The sequence below is a fragment of the Haliotis cracherodii genome, unplaced genomic scaffold (genome assembly GCF_022045235.1).
Source record: "Haliotis cracherodii isolate W230 unplaced genomic scaffold, xgHalCrac1.p SCAF_2, whole genome shotgun sequence".
Lineage (NCBI taxonomy): Eukaryota > Metazoa > Mollusca > Gastropoda > Lepetellida > Haliotidae > Haliotis > Haliotis cracherodii.
The window spans coordinates 3,994,281-4,018,733 of record NW_027266275.1 but is presented as its reverse complement, the minus strand read 5'-3'; the positions used below and the strand labels follow the sequence as shown (position 1 = coordinate 4,018,733).

Sequence of the window (24,453 nt, the reverse complement as noted above, 5' to 3'; positions counted from 1 at the left end):
GGGACAGGGTCGCAGCTAGTCAGCTAAGAGACCCCTATATAAATAGCACCATCAATAAAGTCGACAGAGAAAGGCGCTGAACACTGAACAGGACCAGACCGACAGAGCAGCCCAGAAGAAACGGCATAAGAACACGAGCCAACGGCCAACAGCTAACAGTCGACTCACCGCTCAGAAGGCCAGCACTTTGGGACGAGCTCTAGTCACACTTGGTCACGCCTGGAATAGCCCATAGCCTCCCTCACAGTCTCTGCCACGCCCTTGTTAACCGTTATAAAGAAGTACTTAATAAAACTCCTGAAACCATAGACTGTTTGTCTGTTGTGCTACACCTTGAAGCAGCATGTTGCTGAGTCTACATACAGATCGGGTCATGTCCTTGAAGCAGTATGTTGCAAAGTCTACACACAGATCGGGTCATGTCCTGGAAGCAGTACGTTGCTGAGTCTACACACAGATCGAATCTTGTCCTTGAAGCAGCATACTGCCTTCTCTACACACAGGTCGGGTCATCTCCTTGAAGCAGCATGTTGCTGAGTCTACACACAGGTCGGGTCATGTCCTGGAAGCAGTATGTTGCTGAGTGTACACACAGATCGGGTCATGTCCTTGAAGCAGTATGTTGCTGAGTCTACACACAGATCAGGTCTTGTCCTTGAAGCAGTATTTTGCTGAGTCTACACACAGGACAGGTCATCTCCTTGAAGCAGCATGTTGATGAGTCTACACACAGGTCGGGTCATGTCCTGGAAGCAGTATGTTGCCTTCTCTATACACAGGTCGGGTCATCTCCTTGAAGTAGCATGCTGCCTAGTCTACACACAGATCGGGTCATGTCCTGGAAGCAGCATGTTGCCTACTCTACATACAGGTCGGGTCATCTCCTTGAAGCAACATGTTGCTGGGTCTACACATAGGTCGGGTCATGTCCTTGAAGCAGTACGTTGCTGAGTCTACACACAGATCGGGTCATGTCCTTGAAGCAGCATGCTGCCTAGTTTACACACAGAGGTCGGGTCATGTCCTTGAAGCAGCATGTTGTTGAGTCTACATACAGATCGGGTCATGTTCTTGAAGCAGTGTGTTGCTGAGTCTACACGCAGATGGGGGCATCTCCTTAAAGCAGTACGTTGCTGAGTCTACACAGAGGTCGGGTCATCTCCTTGAAGCAGCATGCTGCCTAGTCTACACACAGATCGGGTCATGTCCTTGAAGCAGCATGCTGCCTAGTTTACACACAGGTCGCGTCATGTCCTTGAAGCAGTATGTTGCCTAGTTTACACACAGAGGTCGGGCCATCTCCTGGAAGCAGCATGCTGCCTAGTCTATACACAGGTCGGGTCATCTCTCGAAGTAGCATGCTGCCTACTCTACACACAGGTCGGGTCATCTCCTTGAAGCAGCATGTTGCTGAGTCTACACACAGGTCGGGTCATCTCCTTGAAGCAGCCTGCTGCCGTGTCTACACAAAGAGATCGGGTCATGTCCTTGAAGCAGCATGCTGCCGTGTCTACAGACAGGTCGGGTCATGTCCTTGAAGCAGTATGTTGCCGTGTCTACACACAGGTCGGGTCATCTCCTTGAAGCAGCATGTTGCCGTGTCTACACACAGGTCGGGTCATCTCCTGGAAGCAGCCTGCTGCCTAGTCTACACACAGAGGTCGGGTCATCTCCTTGAAGCAGCATGCTGCCTAGTCTACACACAGAGGTCGGGTCATCTCCTTGAAGCAGCATACTGCCTAGTCTACACACAGATCGGGTCATGTCCTTGATGCAGCATGCTGCCTAGTCTACACACAGATCGGGTCATCTCCTTGAAGCAGTTTGTTGCCTAGTTTACACACAGAGGTCGGGCCATCTCCTGGAAGCAGCATGCTGCCTAGTCTACACACAGATCGGGTCATGTCCTTGAAGCAGTATGCTGCCTAGTCTACACACAGGTCGGGTCATCTCCTTGAAGCAGCATGCTGCCTAGTCTACACACAGAGGTCGGGTCATGTCCTTGAAGCAGCATACTGCCTAGTCTACATACAGATCGGGTCATGTCCTTGATGCAGCATGCTGCCTAGTCTACACACAGATCGGGTCATGTCCTTGAAGCAGCATGTTGTCTAGTCTACACACAGATCGGGTCATGTCGTTGAAGCAGCATGTTGCCTAGTTTCCACTCAGATCGGGTCATGTCCTTGAAGCAGCATGTTGCTGAGTCTACATACAGATCGGGTCATGTTCTTGAAGCAGTGTGTTGCTGAGTCTACACAGATCGGGTCATGTCCTTGAAGCAGTATGTTGCCTAGTCTACACACAGGTCGGGTCATGTCCTTGAAGCAGCACGTTGCTGAATCTACACACAGGTCGGGTCATGTCCTTGAAGCAGCATGTTCCTGAGTCTACACACAGATCGGGTATTCTCCTTGAAGCAGTATATTGCTGAGTCTACACACAGATCGGGTCATGTCCTTGAATCAGTATGTTGCCTATAGTCTACACAGAGATGGGGTCATGTCCTTGAAGCAGCACGTTGCTGAGTCTACACACAGGTCAGGTCATGTCGTTGAAGCAGCATGTTGCTGAGTCTACACACAGGTCGGGTCATGTCCTTGAAGCAGCATGTTACTGAGTCTACACACAGGTCGGGTCATGTCCTTGAAGCAGCATGTTACTGAGTCTACACACAGATCGGGTCATCTCCTTGAAGCAGTTTGTTGCCTAGTTTACACACAGAGGTCGGGCCATCTCCTGGAAGCAGCATGCTGCCTAGTCTACACACAGATCGGGTCATCTCCTTGAAGCAGTATGCTGCCTAGTCTACACACAGGTCGGGTCATCTCCTTGAAGCAGCATGCTGCCTAGTCTACACACAGAGGTCGGGTCATGTCCTTGAAGCAGCATACTGCCTAGTCTACATACAGATCGGGTCATGTCCTTGATGCAGCATGCTGCCTAGTCTACACACAGATCGGGTCATGTCCTTGAAGCAGCATGTTGTCTAGTCTACACACAGGTCGGGTCATGTCCTTGAAGCAGCACGTTGCTGAATCTTCACACAGGTCGGGTCATGTCCTTGAAGCAGCATGTTCCTGAGTCTACACACAGATCGGGTATTCTCCTTGAAGCAGTATATTGCTGAGTCTACACACAGATCGGGTCATGTCCTTGAATCAGTATGTTGCCTATAGTCTACACAGAGATGGGGTCATGTCCTTGAAGCAGCACGTTGCTGAGTCTACACACAGGTCAGGTCATGTCGTTGAAGCAGCATGTTGCTGAGTCTACACACAGGTCGGGTCATGTCCTTGAAGCAGCATGTTACTGAGTCTACACACAGATCGGGTCATGTCCTTGAAGCAGCATGCTGCCTAGTCTACACACAGAGGTCGGGTCATCTCCTTGAAGCAGCATACTGCCTAGTCTACACACAGATCGGGTCATGTCCTTGATGCAGCATGCTGCCTAGTCTACACACAGATCGGGTCATCTCCTTGAAGCAGTTTGTTGCCTAGTTTACACACAGGTCGGGTCATGTCGTTGAAGCAGCATGTTGCTGAGTCTACACACAGGTCGGGCCATGTGATGTGTAATCATGTCATAGGGACTCTATTATGTTGATGACATAAAATTAATATTGCTTTATAATTGAATACACATTTGAATGAAACCTGTGCACTAATAACAATGTCTACCCTCCATAAATCTCTCTCCGAAATGTGTTGATACTTTACTTGGAAGGCTTGTTAACATGACAATGCTCTGGAACATTACATGCTGCAAGGTGAACAGATGTGTATCACGGGATGTGTGCTTGGCTGGGCAAGTTTAGGGACAAAGTCTTACTGTAATTACTGTACAGAGTAATTCTGTTGGTAACATTTATTAATAACAACATGGAGTCTTCGCATTCCAGTAGTTTGGCAAGGATTAGTGCCAATTTCTAAAAAAACCTTAAAAATGGCAAATTTAGTCCTTATGATACCTTAACTAATGGGCAGTTTGGCAAGGACTACAGGACTAGTGCCAATTTCTAACACTGCAACAGGATGAACATACACAAAAGTTCTGAACAGAATGTTAATCTTAAGAACCAGGGCCAGTTTCACAAAGCAATCTAAAGTTATGACAGTGTTTGAAATATAATAAGCTATCAGGCTTCTGACAGGACCCACAGACTTTAGAAGTTGCAGGCCCTGACTAAACTCATCAGGTCCTCATTTAGAGAAATTGTAGCATAAGGACCCATACAAACTTGAAACTAGATCTATGGGCCTACGGGCAGGCACTTATTTGGAATACTGGCTATGCCGTCCGCAACTCTCATGCTTTAACAGGGACTATGGCAGTCTCAAGGACCATGTGTTAAAATGTTTTCCATTCCCTCCGCGTATGTACATATCACATCATGTATATACATTCGTTTTATTAGACATTATAAAACCCATTAGATATATATGCCTCCATCAATAGAAAACAAGAAATTTAAACCACTTCATTAATTGTGGCTGTGAAAAAAAAGTTCCAACAATAAAATGTCCTACACCATATGCACAATTGTTCCTTTGATACTTTTAATTGGGTGGTAACAAGCATGGTGTAATTGAAGGGTGGGAACCAGCTTGCCTCAATAGAAATTATTATCATTATTATTAAAGTGTAAAAAAATATATTGTATAAAAGCCCGTGTGTCCACCAGTAGAACATCACAGTGACCAGTGTGGTATCTATTGCAGCAGGCACGATGAACCGGGCCATGATTCTGTTCGGGCTTCAGCATATTATTAGCTTGCCCTCGTTTCCTCTGTTCTGCGCCTACCTCCTGATGATATTCCTCTCAAAGCTCTGGCAGAAATGGACAAAACCTCTGAATCTCAAACCAGTAAGTAAACTAAGAATAAGCCATGTTTCAAGAGTACATTTTAATTTCAGCGATTAACTCTATGATTTTGTAAAATATATCACTTCACTCATTGCTAGTAATGTCATTGCCACAAATTAAGTATTGAAACTAGTTTTCTACAGAGGAAGCCAGTCTTGAGATGTTGCCTACAACCAGACTGTAATGTGTCCTCATAGAACCAGACATGTTATATATTCTCAAACAACCAGACTGTAATATGTCCTCATAGAACCAGACATGTTATATATACTTATACAACCAGACTGTAATATGTCCTCATAGAACTTGACATGTTATATATTCTCATACAACCAGATTGTAATATGTCCTCATAGAACCAGACATGTTATATATACTTATACAACCAGACTGTAATATGTCCTCATAGAACCAGACATGTTATATATACTTATACAACCAGACTGTAATATGTCCTCATAGAACGTGACATGTTATATATTCTCATACAACCAGACTGTAATATGTCCTCATAGAACCAGACATGTTATATATTCTCATACAACCAGACTGTAATATATTCTCATACAACCAAACTAGATATATATTCTCATCCAACCAGACATGTAATATATACTTATACAGTATATATAATATGTCCTCATACAACCAGACATGTTATATATTCTCATACAACCAGACTGTAATATGTCCTCATACAACCAGACTGTAATATATACTCATACAACCAGACTGTAATATATCCTCATACAACCAGACTGTAATATGTCCTCATACAACCAGACATGTTATATATACATATACAACCAGACTGTAATATGTCCTCATACAACCAGACATGTTATATATACTTATACAACCAGACTGTAATATGTCCTCATAGAACCAGACATGTGATATTTTCTCATAAAAAACAGACTAGTGATATATCCACTTACAACCCTACTAGTAATACATACTTATACAACCAAACTAGTAATATATTCTCATACAAGCAAACTAGTAATATATTCTCATACAACCAGACATGTAATATATACTTATACAACCAAACTAGTAATATATACTCATAAAACCAGACTAGTAATATATTCTCATACAACCAAACTAGATATATATTCTCATCCAACCAGACATGTAATATATACTTATACAACCAAACTAGTAATATATTCTCATACAACCAGACATGTAATATGTACTTATACAACCAAACTAGTAATACATTCTTATACCACCAGACTAGTAATATATTCTCATACAACCTGACATGTAATATATACTCATACAACCTGACATGTAACATATGCTTATACAACCTGACATGTTATATATACTTATACAACCTGACATGTAATATATACGGGATCTTAGGACTACAAACATTGCTTTGTGGAATGGGGATCAGGATTGTAACATGTTACAATGTTGAGTAAAAGTATTCCTATTTAATTGTTATATGCATCTCTGTCATTGTCATATGATTTTGCCTCTGTCAGCTGATGCTCCTTCACAACTTTACGTGCTGCGTGGCCAGCATGTACACCCTCTACGGCTTCATCAAGGGGCTCTACAACAGCGACTACATCTACTCCAGGACCAAGACAGAAGAGTTGAGCTTTGTCTACTGGGTCTACTGGATGACCAAGATCATTGAACTTCTGGACACAGTGTTCATGGTGCTCCGACATCGACAACGCCAGATCTCCTTCCTCCACGTCTACCACCATGCCAGCATGCTGCTATTCAGTAACATCGGCTACAAATATTTCCCCTACCCGAACATCGCAATATTCCTGGTCCTCAACTCTCTGGTGCATGTGGTGCTGTACTTCTACTATGGTCTCACTGCTGTCATGCCAAACAACCCTCCTCGATGGCGGAAACAGCTGACACAGATGCAGATTCTGCAGTTCCTGCTTGATTTTGTACTATCAAGTTATGGATATATGTACCATAATTTCTGCTATTATGGCCTTATATATGGAATAAGTATGACATATCTGTTTTCTAACTTCTATTATCGTGCATATGTACGACAGAAGAAACAACCTGAAGACAAGCTAAAGTCAAATTGATGTGTGTTGTTAACGCAAGTAAAGTATCTGTTCCCCATGTTAAACTGTGCGGAGGGGAAGTAGTGTTTTAAAGTATTTAAAAGGCATATGTTATCACTATTCAGGCTTATGTTTGATGATAGGACCAGACATATGAAGTGTATCAGCACCCACTGATATGCGATAAACGTTAGGTGCAAGATTCTCTACCTTTATCATCTTGCACTGATCAATATCTCAACCTGTAGACAGATTTAGATCCTATTTATCAAACATTTCATAACAATACTCATTTTGTAGATCTGCTGTTATGGACAACGTTTTATCTATAGTTTTTGTTCATTCAATCAATCTGTGAATTTGTTTTTATCACATAAGATCAAACTTATGGATCATTTCTTTACACTGTGCACATGAGGACATGAGTATCTGGCTGATGTCTGCCCCTCTCAGATCTCACGGAAGGGACACCCTATTCATCCCATTCCAGTGCACAACTGTCCAAAACATTGGTAATAAATTTGAAACAGTATGAAAGAAATCTGGGTTTGTGTTAGTTATTGAAAATAGTCCTGTGTATGTACGAGGGCTGCCTGAAAAGTTCTAAGCCTAACCGTGAAAGACCCGTACCAAGTCGATAGTTTTCATAGCTTTGATAGCTTCACGCAACTGTCTCAGTAGGTCAGCATAATATCTTCCATTGATAGTTTGGCCTTTTTCAAGATAGCCAATGAGCAGAATACCCTTGGAATCCCAAAAGACTGAAGCCATCACCTTTCCAGCAGAAGGAACCGACATGGCTTTTGGGGGGGCTGGTGATCCCGTATGCTTCCATTGTTTAGACTGAATTTGGGTTTCTGGTTGAAAGTGATGAATCTAGGTCTCATCCATGGTTACAAATCGGGCCAAAAAATCATCGGGATCTGCTTCAAAACGGCATAAATTGTCACGGGACGTCAGGAATCTCACACGTTTCTGATCCACTGTCAAGAGCTTTGGCACCCATCTTGCGGAAACTTTTGTCATTCCCAACTCGTTGGTGATAATGTGCTCAACCCTCTCATGAGAGATGCCCACAACACTGGCAATATGTCGTGTGGTCAATCGTCGATCAGCCATCACCATGTCATGCACCCGGGTAATGTTTCCGGAGTGGTTGCTGTGGTCATCATCAAGGCTCTCTCTGCCACGCTTGAATTCCGCAGCCCACTTCTTTACAGTGGAAAAGGAAGGGGCATCATCCCCAAAAGTGGAGACCATGTCAGCATGTATCTGTGTTGGAGTTAGCCCTTTCAGTTGCAGGTACTTGATGACACCCCTATAGCCAGTTTTGTCCATTTCTGGTGATTTCAATGGGTAGGTTCACAAGATGGTCTGGTACAAAGACAATAATAACACTACAGTTGCAGTTCTTATGTATGTCTATGATTCATTAAATGATTTTACTTGTTGGTGGCAAAAGTTTGTTTCAATCCGACTGAGAAATCCCACTTATGGTTAGAACTTTTCAGCCAGCCCTCGTATGAGTGCATATATATTGTAAATCTTGAAGTTAATGCGGGCATGATTTAAATGCGAAAATGCGAGTGGTCTTTGCTTGCATTTTACATTTCCAAATGACTATCAAGAAGAAGATGACCTCACTTCACATTTTGGATTGCAGAAATACCAACTTGGACATAAAAAGAGCTATATTTCACATCACTGTATATTTAGGAGCACTTGTTACATATATAACAATATCACTCAAACACTAGAAATTACATAATGGACATCTCGTGAATTGTTACTGCTGGGTCAAGAGTTCTACGCAACTCCAGACAGACGCCACCCATGCAACACTGCGTCTTTGTTCTTTGCAACTGCGTCAAAGTCTGACATGACCCAGCACACATGGACAGGCTTCATCACACATGGATAGGCTTCATCACACTTATCCTCAGATCTACAGCCTTTGTCTTGTCCCCTGCCTTCAAGTTCGGTCACCTGTCAAAATGTTACGCACGGAGAGCAGCTATCAGGTATATTAATATTTTTATATAAAACATTTAACATTCCTTTGGACACATCCCTCTGCTGAATGACATTTTTACCAATCATTAAAATTCTTTAAAATGCATGTACTACTTAATAAAGTTAAGTATCACCTGATTCTTTCATATTACTATAGTTAATCAATTCGTGGATGGGTAATGAGGTTCTTGGCTTCGGTCCTGCTTAACACTGAAGAAGCACAGATTACATCTGGTGTAACCTCCCTAGGCAAGTGACTTTGGTCGAAATATGACTCTGATCACCCAGCAGTAAATGGGTAGAATGAGATGGTAATGTAACTGTTTACATTCTAGCACCTCACTGGCAGCTTGGTATTTATACTCCCCGGGAAGCTGAGAATGAAATTGAGTGCACACTGATCCATTGACCGGGTTATTAATGTAGCACATTTGTCATGCTTGAGGTTGTGGAATTGGCACATTATAAATATGCACATTACCATATGACAAAAAGAAGCAGTTGAAAGGTTCATCAAGTAACTATTGCATCTTACCCGAAGCAAGAGAGTTAACTTACTATAAAAGTCTAGTTTCCACCATTGTCGAACTAGACTGGTGTTGTGGAGTTAGATTTTGGCTGGACTAACGAGTCTATGCATAGTCCAATCAAAATCGCGCAATGATTGAATGAAATCGCAATCCGGTTAGGTAACTGTCACGCAGATTTCGGTCGATTGCAGGATTTGCAAAGTATGTGTCCCGCCAACTCGGTGTCAACAGATATTTTCCAAATCTTTTCATTTTTTAATCAAGGTGCTCATGTGATTTGATGCACTTCGGGAAGTAAGATCCGTTTTATCCCGATATAGATCTTGATTATCAATCGGATCGTCTTTTTGTTTGAAGCAAATGCAAGTGGGTGGAATCTGATTGGTCCATAGGAGAGGCATTGAAGGGACAAAACTCGAAATAGCCACTGCTAGCGCTACGTTCGAGCCCAGGTATTCCAGCCTAGTTTGGCAAACTGGACTTTTAAAGACAGTGAACTCTCTTGCCACGGGAAGAAGCTATTGCTGTGGAACAAAACATGTATGGGGAATCAATTTCATTTCATTTTACCACTATTCATGGTATGTGAGCTGTTTGTAAAAGGAAAGCATAAAGTCATACAAGTCTCAGATGTTTACCACTTTGCTGAAACCCACGAGCATGGGTATGATGCTGACAAACCTGGAAACATAATTGAGGCAAACCGGGATTCGAACCTGCAGGCATGAAGTTCCTGTCATGCCCAAGGGACACAACTCTGTCTTGTGAATAGCAGGGTATTTGATGACTGTGCCAACCGTGCAACCGCAAGAAAACAATTCCAAGAAGGAAGTGTAACAAATATGACATTAAGGGATTTACTTGGCTGTATCTATTATACAGTCCTTAAGACGCTGTTTTTGGTGGTGGTGTGTGGTGTGTATGGTTCAAGGCATGAACATGGGGAGTCTAAGGCTGATGGCACCTGACACACTAGAATGTGTCTTCACTTAATGTCCAAGAAATTTACTTTTGTCATATCATTGTACATGCTCAAAATCCCTTAGCCTTTTATAGATATGGATTTCAATGTTAGATTGTTAAGTCAACTATTGACACTCTGAACATGATGTTTATGTTTTACCAGAATATATGTGTCAGTCATTATTGCGTCAGTTATCAATATCTACAATTTCGATAAATTTTAGTTGATTCAAACAACTAAACATTCTTTAGTCCCACAGAACTAGCAATTACATTTGTGAATTTACAGTTCTAAAACTGTAAATTATTTTGGTCCATTCACAATTTTTAAAGGTACAGCAGGTGTGTATTTATCCACCAAAATTCTGGAAATTTCTATGTAATGTCAATACTTTCTGTAACCCATAGTAAATCGGAATTCTTTCAAGAACAAATTTGTTATGAATGAATGACCTAGACATGATTAGGTCCAATTTCTGGCACTAGTGAAGGCATACTTAATTCACCCATACAGAATTACAAAAGCGTTCTAGTGAATGTTCTTGAATTTCTCATGGAGATAAGTAGGTAAAGTTTGCTCAATGTTCAATCATATATAAAGTCTTACAAGAGAGCTTCCCCTACACTACTGTATGGCAGCCAAAACAATGTCTGCAAGATGGGCATGTGTGGTATATTGAGTCTTCGATACCTGCCACACACTCACTTTGACATTGTGGAGAAGGTGGTAAGGAAAGTACCAAATTCTGAATTCTGACAGATAGAATCACATATAGACAGCTGCAAAATTATATGTGTATTGTGCAATGGGAGTGCAAAGTTAAAATATATACACAGCTCGGGATGAGTGAGTGAGTATGGTTTTACGCCGCTTTTAGCAATATTCTAGCAATATCACGGCGGGGGACACCAGAAATGGGCTTCACACATTGTACCCATGTCAAGGGGAAACCGGGTCTGCGGCGTGACGAGCGAACGCTTTAACAACAAGGCTACCCGACATTTCCTTGACCATAAGTATTTTTTGCTAATATTTCAACTGACCATAAGTATTTTTTGCTAATATTTCAACTGACGTTTTTTACCGAATAGCCGCCCGTAGACGCGAGTTTTCAAATTTGTTTATAAACACGGTAAACCTACATTTCACAGTAGAGTTAAGTTGGGGAAACAATCCATATTTTTATATACCTTTCTTTAATTGCTTTGATTTTTTTATAATTAGTTTGAAGCATTACTGAAAAAATTCCAATTGACTACTAGTATTAATTACCTTCATTTGATGAAGGCCCCTGGGATCCCAGAGAAAGGTATCTCTGCATGAAACGCGAAGTTAAATACAGGACGAAGACAGACAGTGAACAGCATAAATCCTTGCGCCACTAATGCCCCTGCCCGGAAACACTATTACCAAACGCATTTGTTTTAGAAAGCTACACAAATTACGATTAACTTTGTAACCAAATGGACTGTTTCTACTTTTTGTATGCATTCATCGAAGGATAACAACAATAAATGTGGCATGAAACCGCTACGTTACACGATTTTATAGAATTTGTGACTGTTATCCTTCGATAAATGCACAAAAAAAGGGGAAAGACAGCGGTTTACAGCGGTTTCCGAAACGGTCCCAAACAGAAGTTTGGTGCACCATGTCCAAAAGATCAAACCACAACTCCATAAAATCTTCTTTCACGATGCAATTATCTCTCTGTTGATGACGTCGACATGGTTATAATGTGTGTAGCCCATTTTTGGTGTCCCCCGCCGTGATATTGCTGGAATATTGCTAAAAGCGGCGTAAAACCATACTCACTCCTTCTCTGTTGATGACGTATGCAACTTGCATCCTTGTTTCCATAGCTTGTCCCGAGAGAATGAGTCTCATTTGGGTATCCTGTGTGCCATGTCCAAAGAGACGGCAAGGGGGATATATGAACATCAACTCACGATGCTGGTTTTTGAAATCAATTAAGACTGTATCCCATTCTGATGTATGCAACATGACATCCTTTATCCATAGCGGTTTCCGAAAACAAATGTCCGCACTGAAGTCGGACGGACGCAGTCCGAAACTTTGTCTCCGACCCACCGATTTTTGTTATAAAAACTTCTCACAGGGAGAATTTGTCTCACCTTCCTCCATCCATTGGCCAGTTGCCAAATATATATATACAGGATAAAGCCAACGGATAAAAACGATATCCGTTGGGGTCATATGCGGATAGAGATGCAAATATCAAAGGTCAAGTAGGACTACTTTCACTGTTTATAAACATGGCGTCGCCCTCGTCATTCGGTGATCGAGTCAAAATTAACCATCGGGAATCTGGATAAACTACAGGGATAATTGCCATCATTATCAAAAGAACAGTCTAATATACTGAAAATCAGTGTCAATCTGTGACGTAGCTATGGCATTTTATACGTTTTGGCAACTTTGGAGATATAAATTTCGAAACAATTTTGCGAGGGCACGAGGCCTAGCCAAGCGGGATCAGTAGCCATATCTGTGCTTGTAGACCTCTGTGGCTTGAAACCTTCTCCACAAATTAAAATAGTTGGATTTTGTTTTGTTTAGTCGCTGTGTGTACATCTGACTACACTTCTTAACGTTATAACAGGACAGACCGACTGTCAACAACGTCTGACCGTGACCGTGACGTCTCATAGACGAGGGTTAGAGTAGCTTCCCTTTGACAAAGGGCAGTTACTCTAGCGGACAGACCGATGGATTGCCGCGAAAGGCAATTAAAAACAACTGTTTTTTTGCGTATATGTTGCTACGCCACTGTATAAGAAACAGATTTCAGTTGGAACTATATTGAACACAGTTTTAATTGGCTAGCGCTTTCGTCTCGTACCACGTACGAGTCTCATCAGGCCATAACTGAATAACGGGCATGAAGTAGTAACATATATAGAGAATACTACACTCATTCTCGTTAGATACCATTTTTACGAAATGAGTTAACTTTCTATGGTATCTGACCGAGCGTATATATAAGTGTAAATACATAACAACTTTCGTTTGTTGACAGACCAAACTGAAACCGGTTGCAAAATCTGGATGCGTATGAATATTGATATATGCCCAAATATGGGCATTGTTGACATTCTATGCATACGCATTAACAACATGCGCCTGCAGTTGTGTTTGCAAAGAAAACAGCACTGACGCTCAAGATCCCTTTGGAAGAAATTCTTCAATTTATGGAAATCCAAGGGCCATGTTGTTAGTACGAAGGACACCTATAAGAAAATTTGAAAAGTCACATAAGCGCCGCGCTTTGAATATCGGACCAACAGTCGGTCACTCGCACTGCCAGTGTCCCGTCTGTGCAATCAAAATGATTCGGTTTCCTTGATCTATCAGCTGAATTTATATCATGTCCGTACCATTTTGGAAGAGGGGAATCAGAGTGTTCGCCAAAGACATTCATTTTAACTGTACCACCCTATATTGAAGACGTGAAAATCAACAAACTCAAGTCTGCTTGCATGTCAGTGACAGCTTCGAACGATCGAAGGGCAAAGCCACCACAGGAATAAGAAAAGACAACCGTGGTCTACTCACAGCTTTTTACGCTAGAGATAGGGAATGTTATTGTTCACATTTGGAATGTTTGGGGCCACAAAATCAGAAGTCAGGCACACTTCCACGGATTTTTCGAAAGATTTGTATCTGGTCGTGCAGTCGTGTACGTTCATTCATGAACAACACCTTCCGAAACAGCGCCACAAAATACGCTTCGAAGGGGACACTGATTGCACAACCGGATCATCCCAAGTAAGTCTAGATATCTGTCCGGATAGTTAAACAGACTTCATTTCACCACGCTTATCCTTTTACGTAAAATCAAATTGAAAGTTGCGAAAGTGATCGGGTGCGTCACGCTCATGGGGTACACTCGCTCTATTGATCGGTAGTCGTACATTGTAAATGGATACAACTCGATTATATAATGTCTGTTGAAGCTCTTTGCATAACTTATATAGAATGCAAAACGAATTTGATGCGTGTGACTATTTTGTTTGGTTTAATAAAGTGTTTGTAAATATCTCTCGTTCTCATTATTAATTTCTTCAGTTCTGCCTTGTAGTTGCAAAATGAATGACGTCTCGCGATTTTTTATGAATGAAAAAAGTAGTCCCCGTGTGACAGAGGTCACGGTTATAATGAAACAGGGTCAACCTTGTACGACACACGTGTGACGTACGGATTTAGTATCTTACTACCTGTATCTTCACCACGTGGGTAATAAAGTTACGTGACGTCATAACATTTAGGAGAACTATGACGTCACAATATCAAGGTGACAATGGACAAATAACTTACGCCTTTACATTTAACTTAGGCGCGTATTTATGAATGAAATGTTGCTCTTTTTGAAACAATGTAGGTTCATGATCAAAATTTAGCTTTTATATATATATATATATATATATATATATATATATATATATATATATATATATATATATTGCTCAATATCTTCTCCATTATAATACTTTGATTCAAAATAGGCACTGTAAGGCGCTAATTATTCAGCATTTAAAACTGAGAGAAAAGTCTGAAGAAAACAATATGGGGAATAATTTAACTCTAGTATCTACCTTCAACGCTAATCATGAAAAAACATTATCCATGGTTCAACGATACCTGCTTATTTTGAATCAAAGTATTAAAATGGAGAAGATATTGAGCAAATACAAAATTATCAACAGCCAAAGACAACATCTTAGAAAGATTTGACAAGTTCTAAATTTTATTCTGTTGTCATCACTCCACGGGTTTCTAAGTGCGGTGACAAACGTTGCCTAACTTGCAGCAATATAATTGAAGGCTGTTCAGTCCAAATTACAAAGGACACTAAATTTACGATAAAACAAAATATGACTTGTGATAGTAGAAATGTTATTTACCTGATTGTTTTTCAGTGGATGCAATGAAAAGTATATCGGAAAGACAGAACTTAAATTAAAAAGAAGAATGAATCTTCACCGTTCACAAATAAAGCAGCCACACAACAGCAAGATTCCACTCAGTGAACATTTAGACACATGTGAAAGCGGCAACTTAGTTTGGAACCGAACGCGCAGCGTGAGGTTTCAAATGTTAAATTTAGCGCGGTTAAATCTACAGGTAACCTAGCTCTACATTGAAAACACAGTATGTTTATCTCCATTCTACCATGACTAAATAAAACGCGAACTCTTTGGTGTTAGCAAATATACTGAGTGAAGCGGCATAGGTTGAGTTCAGTGTTTTGAGAGTGTTATCGATCTGAATTGCGGAATCACCGAACAAAATATGGTGCTGTATATACGCAAGCAGTTTGTTTACACCGTAATACTTCGCTCGAACATATGACAGGCATTGAAAGTATATAATCACGGCAACTTGGTAAGCTAACATGAGGTGGGCATCCCTAAAGAAAACAAAGCAAGCTTTGCAAGGCTTTCGCTCTACTTCGCGCGTCACCATTATGACGTCATATCGCTCATTGTGACGCAAAAGATATGACGTCACAGTCGTATATAGAAAAGCGCCAAAATTCCAAGCTCTCTATTGTCTCCAAAACGTAAATACATTCCCTTTGTTGATGTCTGTCGTATTTTTCTGCACGAAATGTATTGCCACACATCCTTTGAATATTGTAGTAACCGCATCTGTGCATTTTGTAACCTGTAATTCAAATGTGCCTACCAACAATGACTGAAAATAGTAGTATTCTATCAATTTTAGCTTCCGCGGTGATGCGGCCGTCAAACCAGCTGTTTCAATCAGAGGGGGTTTATTGTGATTTAATAGCCTCTGATTGACCAATCAGAATCGAGTAAATTCCAAATTCATAGTAGAATCATAAATACGCGCCTAAGTTAAATGTAAAGGCGTAAGTTATTTGTCCATTGTCAGCTTGGTATTGTGACGTCATAGTTCTCCTAAATGTTATGACGTCACGTAACTATATGTTACTACTTCATGTCCGTTATTCAGTTATGCCATGGGACCTCACTTCCCACCAAGACACGCACGGGGGGAATGTGGAGAATCGAACCCGAAAAGCATGAAAAAAAATATTTTGGTAAAATAGACACAAAGAAGATAAACCAAATAGAAGTGCACTCGCAATGAGGCGATACACAGTGTACTCGACTGATTCGTACAGATTCCCATAGGGGGATACCCTCCAAAGAACATAGTTTTGCACACATGCATTCAGTTACCTCTTCTCAAACATACATACGTGATGCAGGGATCAATGTTGTAGTTCTTTTCGAAATAATATTCGAAAAATTGATTAAATTTAGTAAAAGATACCAACATTAATTATATTGCAGAGCCTAATGGACGTCATATTACACTGAATGCATCAGCGGGGTCGCTGGGATCAAGTTACTTCATTGGGCGGGCTACCTTTGTATCCAGGTGTGTATACTTGTACACGCCACATAAACTGCCAGGCAAAAGAAAGTATGTTCTTGAAAATTGGTTTTGCCCCAAAACTTACAAACGTTGAGAACAGTCGCCGATACATCAAATACATCACCATGGAATAGCCACCATTTGTTTGTGTCATTTTTAGCTATCATCAAACATGGGTGTGTACTTTCTCTTTCTGGGCAGGTTATAATAAATCTGCATGAATTACTCCGTTATCGAGTTGTATATTCTTTTCTTTATAACTAAAAAAAGCGACAAAACCCTTTGCATATTCATAAGAAATCTCTGCCAAAAGCAGAGTCGATTGTCTCGTGAGCATGTATGTTTTAAATTCTATCAGAATGTTACGGTGGCCCATAAGGGTCATGGTGTCTGTTTTTCAATATTTTGATGTTTCACTTACTTTTATCGTAACCTTTTGCAAATTAACACAATCTATCATAAAAATTTGTAATAAATCATGTATACAAAAAAACGGAAACATGGAAAATGTACTTTCAAGTAGCTATTGAGTCGCCGAAATGTGAAGCGAAAATGTCAAAAACTAAAACGGAAATGTCAAAAACCAAAACGAAAAGGTCAAAAACAAAACTGAAAATGTCAAAAACAAAAACAACCAACAAATGGTACACGATCAACAATTGTGTTTTTAAATGAACTAGGTTTTCAAATCAATACTAATTGCGGCACAGTAGTTACAGTGGCAGTACAATGGCAGTACACAATAGAGTGGTAGTACAATATTGAATGGCACTATATAATATTTTAGCAGTGGTCGATATCAAATACAAAACAGTGGTGATTTCAAAAGGCAGTAATAATACATTCAGCATCGACAATGGTGAAGCTTCCGAGAATCCGGGGTGATAAGTGATCTTCGCAAAAGCTGGTCTTGATGTAATGTCAGACACAAATGAGACAGGAAGGCGCCCGCGCCAATTATGTAGCCCAACCAACTTCTAGAAAATTCTCTAACGGTCCACATCAGTCCACCCTGTTCCGGGAGTTTACACATCACACTAGCATCTAAATATGATTACTTCCTAGTACAACAGACAATACAGAACATCACCAAGAAATTTCAGAAATCTCCCCGTCAACAATCTGCACCTTTATGATCAGCCTCCCTTACTGTGGAACAGTTAGCCACAAAATCCAGAGACTCTTAAAGTGAGTGAGTGAGTGATTTGGGTTTAACGCCGCTTTTAACATACAGTTGTGATGCAGGTCTCAGACGTTTACCACTTCGGTGAAATCCACGAGTAGGTGTATGGTGCTGACAAACCTAGAAACATAATTGGGGCAAACCGGGATTCGAACCCACAATCATAGGTTTCTGATGTGCCCAGGGGACGCAACTCTACACAGGGAATCGTGGCGCCTTAGACGACTGGGCCATCCGTGCCCCCGAGACTCAGGAAACAGGCCAACATTGATGTAGTTTTCAAGAGAAGTCACACCATTCACCATCTAAAGCCACGGGGAAACCACCATCCAGCCACAAACTAGAACCATCAGGAGCAGTGTACCACATTATGTGCAATTGTGGACAAGCTTACATAGGAGAAACATCGAGACCCCTCAAAACCCGAATTAAAGAACATCAAAGCTCAGTCTCCAAAGATGACTCTAAATCAGCTCTATCAGACCACATCCGTGACAACCCAAGCAACAGCATCCAGTGGGATAAAGTCAAAGCCCTAACCACCAACCTCAAAGATTTCAAAATCAGAAAACTACAAGAAGCCAACATCAAAATACTCCAACCGTCAATCAAATGTGACCAAGGCATCAATTAAGCTTTTTTATATAGTTTGGCTTGGTAAAAAGTATAATGCTTGAATTGTCTCAAAATGTCAATAATGTAATGGTGAATGAGTGAGTGAATTGGTTTTAACGCTGCCTTTAACATTTTCCCAGTGATATCAAGGCGTGTCAACTTCATGTGGGGAGGGTCGCTATGTGGCTGAAATAATGCCGATGCGACGTTCAATTCTAATTCACCCACTAATGTGGGGAGGAAATCCCGAAGTGATGTACCACAAGTACGATGCTGACAAACCTAGAATCATAATTTAGGCGAACAAATAACGTAAAAATTTGTGGTTTATATTGATACTAAATGATAAATGAAAGCAACTATGGGCAAAAATAACCCTAAACGAACCATATCTGCATGTTTTATTTTTATGTTAAGCCTCTAGATGTTAAAATAGGCCTTTAAAAAATATGAAACTACAATTCATGGAAAGTCATATAAAAGATGTAGTGAGAAAGTTGCTCGTCCACTTGTCTATTCAAACTTTGAGACACAAACGGTCCATTATTTCGCACTTTGAAGATTCTAAATATGGTACTAAACAGACGGAAAAAAGAAAGCATATATTTGAAATTGTTTTTTACCTAGAAATTACAAACGTTATCAAAACGTTACTGGGCTAAAAACAGACGCCGACACACAAAAACACACAGCTATGATTCCCGTATCAAATACATCACCATCGAATAACCATTTCTTGTGTGTTTCATTTTTAGACCCATTAAACATGGTTGTATACTTTCTTTTTACCGGCAGTATTAAAGGGTGTTCTAGCTACGTGTTATCAAAATATAGCAATACATGCTGCCAGGTGTGGTTATTGGAAATGAATGTAATTAATATATTAGTTTTAAATAACAGAACTGGATAAAGAATATTTGATCTTGTGTCGACAAATATGTATTGGGCCTTAATACAACGTATTTTTCTATTTTATTAAATGTTACTTTTTCAAGCCAAAGCTTGTCTGGAAAATTGGAGTAAATGTACATATAAACTGAAACAAAACCCTTACCTTGGCGGCCTTTTGTTGACTTATCATATTTAGAAATATAAGTTTAGAATGACGAGATTATATATTACATTAAATAGATATCAAAAGAAAGTTGGTAATATACCCTGTCAAGATTTATTCAAGATATCTGATGCAATGATTGCGCCTATTGTCTGTTGCGGTGCAGAAGTATGGGGCATCTTATATTGTAAAATTATTGAAGATGTACAGAACAAAATGTGTAAATGGTTTCTAAATTACAGGTAAAACAACAAACAATGCTATGGTTTTAGGAGAGTGTGGCAGAGCTATCCTATTATAAACATTTTAAATCCCTGTTAAATGTAAAAAGATATCTTACACTCCCCATACCAGTACATCTGAGAATATGTATGACTCGTTCCAGCAGGTTTAAACTTGCAGTTGATTTGGGGAGATACACAAATGTCCCATAAACTGAACAATTATGTAAATATTGTTTAGAAAATAGTAGATGTTTTATTGAAGATGAATTTCATGTTTTGCTTCTATGTGAGAGTTATTCAGCCCTAAGAAGTATTTATCTTAAACAGTAAATCAAGTCTCAAACTGTAATGTCTTTAACTGAAATTATTTCATCAGAAAACTTTGATGCTGTATATAACACATGTTTATATTTATATAAAGTCCAAAGGCTAAGAGAAACTTAAATCGATTTCTTCATTGGCATGCGTAGTTCATGCAATCAAACCGTGTCTGTATTATGGGCCTGTGGCCTTTCTACTGAATAAACCGTCTGTCTGCCTGAATTACGAGATGAACAGCTGAGAATAATAAAGTTATATTATATTTTTTAATGAATAAATTAAATATTGTTTAAAAGAGGTTTTATTCTTTTTGAAACAGCAGTAAGCGTATGTTACGGTAACCTTTATCACAACTGGATTAAAACAGAAACAGAGTTATCGTTCTTTTTCTAAGTGGATCTGATGTTCATACGCCAATATGAAATCCTTCTTGAGGGACCCGAGTCGCCTTTCGGCTTGTCCCGGAATGCCACGAGTTGGTCGTGAATGGCGATAGGGTGATTTGTGGACTAAGAGACCGTAAAACTGAGTTGTCACTTTGTTGTACAATGTTGTATGAACGATTTTTGTATCTCTACACCATAACACAAGGCCCATACAACATCTTGCTTTGGCCAGCACAGTCACCTATAGTGAGTGAGTGAGTTGTGAATGTTACTGAGGAAGCAGTTTTTACACACACAGAAATATTTCCTTTATCTTTGTAATGAAGGTAAGTGACTCGGATCAGGCCATAGAGAGAGGCGTGCATTTAGGGGTAACTATGAGAACAAGATACTTCCCCCAATTTATCATAGCAATCAAATCAGTTTTAGATATATTTTACTTTCCACTGTTCTAATCGTGTATGTATAATCCATCACAAATAACCACAGGTAAATATCTGAAACGTATCAGTGCCAGAGCACTGGTCGTGAATGTCTACATATCTCAGTGCTGTCGTGACATGGGAGACACCACTGTGAACCCCAGGGTAATAGCTTGCAAAATCCTATCTATAAGACAGTTTAGAAATAATTGCATTTCGCACTACATAACTACTAAATGACTTTATCGCGCGTATCCCGTGGGGTAGCACTCTGGTGCTTTGTGTCGGTTTTTTTTGGGGCTACCCTGCTAGTAGCAAATTACCTTGCTTCCAAATTAATAATCGCGCTTAAGGCTACCTGCTTTACAGCGGTAACATTTCCGAGGTAACCTGCTTCTCAGTGGGAACCATGTCTTTCCTGACTTTGGAATCGTAAAATAGCTTACGCTGGGCAACCATTTGCCACCTATATTGGGCCGGCGGCGGTAGTCGTCGTGTCAGCGGTAGTTGACATTTGGGCCGGCGGCGGTAGTCGCCACATTGGTTTTACTAATTGGGACAGGCAGCGGTAGCTGCTTTTGGCATCGTGGTATAGTTGCCAAGCAATGGCAGCGTTTGAATGTGCCATCGGGGCCAGGCAGCGGTAGCAGTTAATCGCCGTTGACAACGCTAGTTGCCATGGAAACGGTAGCTTTTTCGTATACTAGCAGCATAGTAGCATAGTAGCACCTGCACACCCTCGGCCATTTAATCCAATCTCATCTGGTGTTTGGCATCTGCAGTTTGGTGGCCCGTGCCTCTCCTTTGCCATATCAGGCCATAAACGCTACCTTTTGGAAACCTGCCTTTTAATATGATCGACGAACACGGTGCAAAATTAATAATGGTCCATAATGGTGTGTGTGCGTGCGTGTGTGCGTGCGTGCGTGCGTGTGTGTGTGTGAAAGTCAAGGGTTCAGGTGGTGCAACTGGATTAACAGGAAACCCCACTGCTTTCACATGCCAGATGCTGTCAGGGACCGAGCTAGGTGAATCAAACAGTTTGAGTATGAACCGGATCTTCCGATCACCATGAGTCAAGGCTTTCCGCACAGGAAACATTTCGAAAGCCTTTCAGATACCATCAGAATAATGGGAAACCCTTTCGTGGATGATTTTGGCGACCTTGTTCCTCTTGATATCTGGAACTGCATGACAGAACCAGCTGTAACCACAGGACACACACTGGATGATCTTGGAAAGAAGCAGTATAATAGATTTCGGAAAAGGATGATTGAAGATGGGAACCAGTCGATTCATGAACCTCTGAAGAGACATTCTCTGCCACTAAGTCATCTTCTAAACAAGGACTGTGAGAGTAACTGTTAAAGGAATTCTTTGCTCACGAGATCCGGGCATTCCCACCGTCTCTCTCTGATTTTGGCAAATTGTGGTTACCCAGTGTAATGTCTGACCGTTTTCGATGTTGTGATCAGTTAAATCAACAGGAACCATCAGCTTCTTATTACTACTAATCTCAGGGTGGAGCAGTTGTTGGCCATTCCTTGCCTACTAGAGGAATTCACAACTTGAATGATTTTGATGAGAGTGTTTTCATTCCATATATCAGAGGTCAGCAACAGCATGCACGTAGACTTGACGTTGTCTTACATCCGGGCAGTCTTAAAGAATCGACTCGTGAAAAGAGTAACAGGTATGTGTCGCAAGGTATCCCATCAGGCAAAGTGAATGGATGAATGGATGTCCTGCGTGATTCTCGGGATGGGGAGAATTATTTCCGTTTCTTACTACAAATGTTGCAGAATACCCATGACAAGAAAGCAGAAGCCGTTTATTTGACATCAGGAGCAACTGTGACATTTAAGGGCAAAGATCATCTTACCTTCATGACAATATGGCTGAAATATTGCAGATGTGACGCTAAACTTTAACTCACTCACTCATATTCATGACAAATTGCAATCACGAGGAAGCGGCCACGCCGATCGTCATTCATGCTGTGTATGGTTTGGGAAATGGCGCGACCCAGTGCAGATGTGTACAATGGATACAGATGTTTTGTTCATCCTTACTTCCATGACCTGATTGGCTGCACTACAATCCTAACCAGATATGTGGGTTGCCTTTGGAATGGGAAAGACCTTTGACTACTTTCCCATCAATACAATGTGTACATTTGGTACAGCTGCATGTTCATGCTTTACTGGTGTTTCGGGCCTTTTCAGGGTGTGACACAACATCAGCCTTTGTTGGGAAAAGTGAAAGGTTAGCCTGGCAAGGTTGGCAGGACCTAGATAAAGATCACAGAAACCATCAACAAAATTAGACCGATGGACAAGCTTCTTCCATTTCTAGAAGCCTTGCTACACAATACAATTTCTATCCCCTGGAGGTTTTGGGTGGACTAAAGTCGGTACATCATGGAATCCAGTTTAGATGCTTGGAAGTTACCAAATGTATCAAAATTACTTATAAATGAGTTAAAGCTCATTTGGACTGTACGCCGCTTTGCTGATGCAAATGTTCTGGTCTGTAGTCATGAACTTGTGCTACCTTAACATCATTCAGACAGACTGAATAACATTGTCTGTCTCCATTATCGGCCAGAGTATGAAAAGACCTTTCATTATATATATATAAAATGTCACAGTTGTGAGTAAGATTAAACTTTTCACTAATTTTTACATGCCGGAAAAGTGATTTAGCGGCCGTATTGGATTTTAGTGGCTACCGGAAGTTACAAAATCTTTCTGTGTGCCCTGTAACAGTTATTTGGTTAAGCCCCTTGACCATGTTGACTATTAAACGATTGTCAAAAGCAAGGCAATTTGCGCTGTCGTCACATATTCCTTGCATGTACGTTTTAGGAAGCAAAAGCCAGACACAACACTGGAAGGAGTTCATAGAGGGTCAGAATATGGCCGACCTATCCTAATATCATTTTGAAGTTCTGCCTGAAAAACCTGTTCCCATCTCCCATAAACATAACCTGCACATTGCAAGTTTTCCTGGAATGTACGCATTTATAATATTTTACGTCAAAAGGACAGTGGTGTGTGAGTCGGACAGTGACAATAGTCAATATAGTTTTAACTGAAATCGGTTTCTTATACAGTGGCGTAACTGCATACTGGCAAAATAACAATTGCCTACTCAGATTGTTTCTACTTGCCTTTCGCGGCAATCCATCGGTCTGCCGGCTAGAGTAACTGCCCTATATCTAAACTACTCTTGACCTTAGTCTATGAGACGTGACGTTTGTTTAGACTCTGTCATGTCATAACGTTAAGAAGTGCAATCAGATGTACATACGGCGAAAAAATGAAACAATTTGACATATTTCGGTCAAATACAACAGTAGACTATTATTTCGATGCTGATAACA

General features: G+C 40.7%; 1 protein-coding gene across 1 annotated transcript; it reads left to right on the top strand.

Moving 5' to 3' along the window:
* Positions 1-4,712: 4,712 nt before the first annotated feature.
* On the top strand, positions 4,713-7,238 carry LOC139468898 (very long chain fatty acid elongase 4-like). Its single transcript, XM_071251029.1, has 2 exons — positions 4,713-4,870; positions 6,370-7,238. Exons 1-2 carry the CDS (start codon positions 4,733-4,735, stop codon positions 6,946-6,948), a joined length of 717 nt encoding a protein of 238 aa, XP_071107130.1. The 5' UTR covers positions 4,713-4,732; the 3' UTR covers positions 6,949-7,238.
* Positions 7,239-24,453: the final 17,215 nt, after the last annotated feature.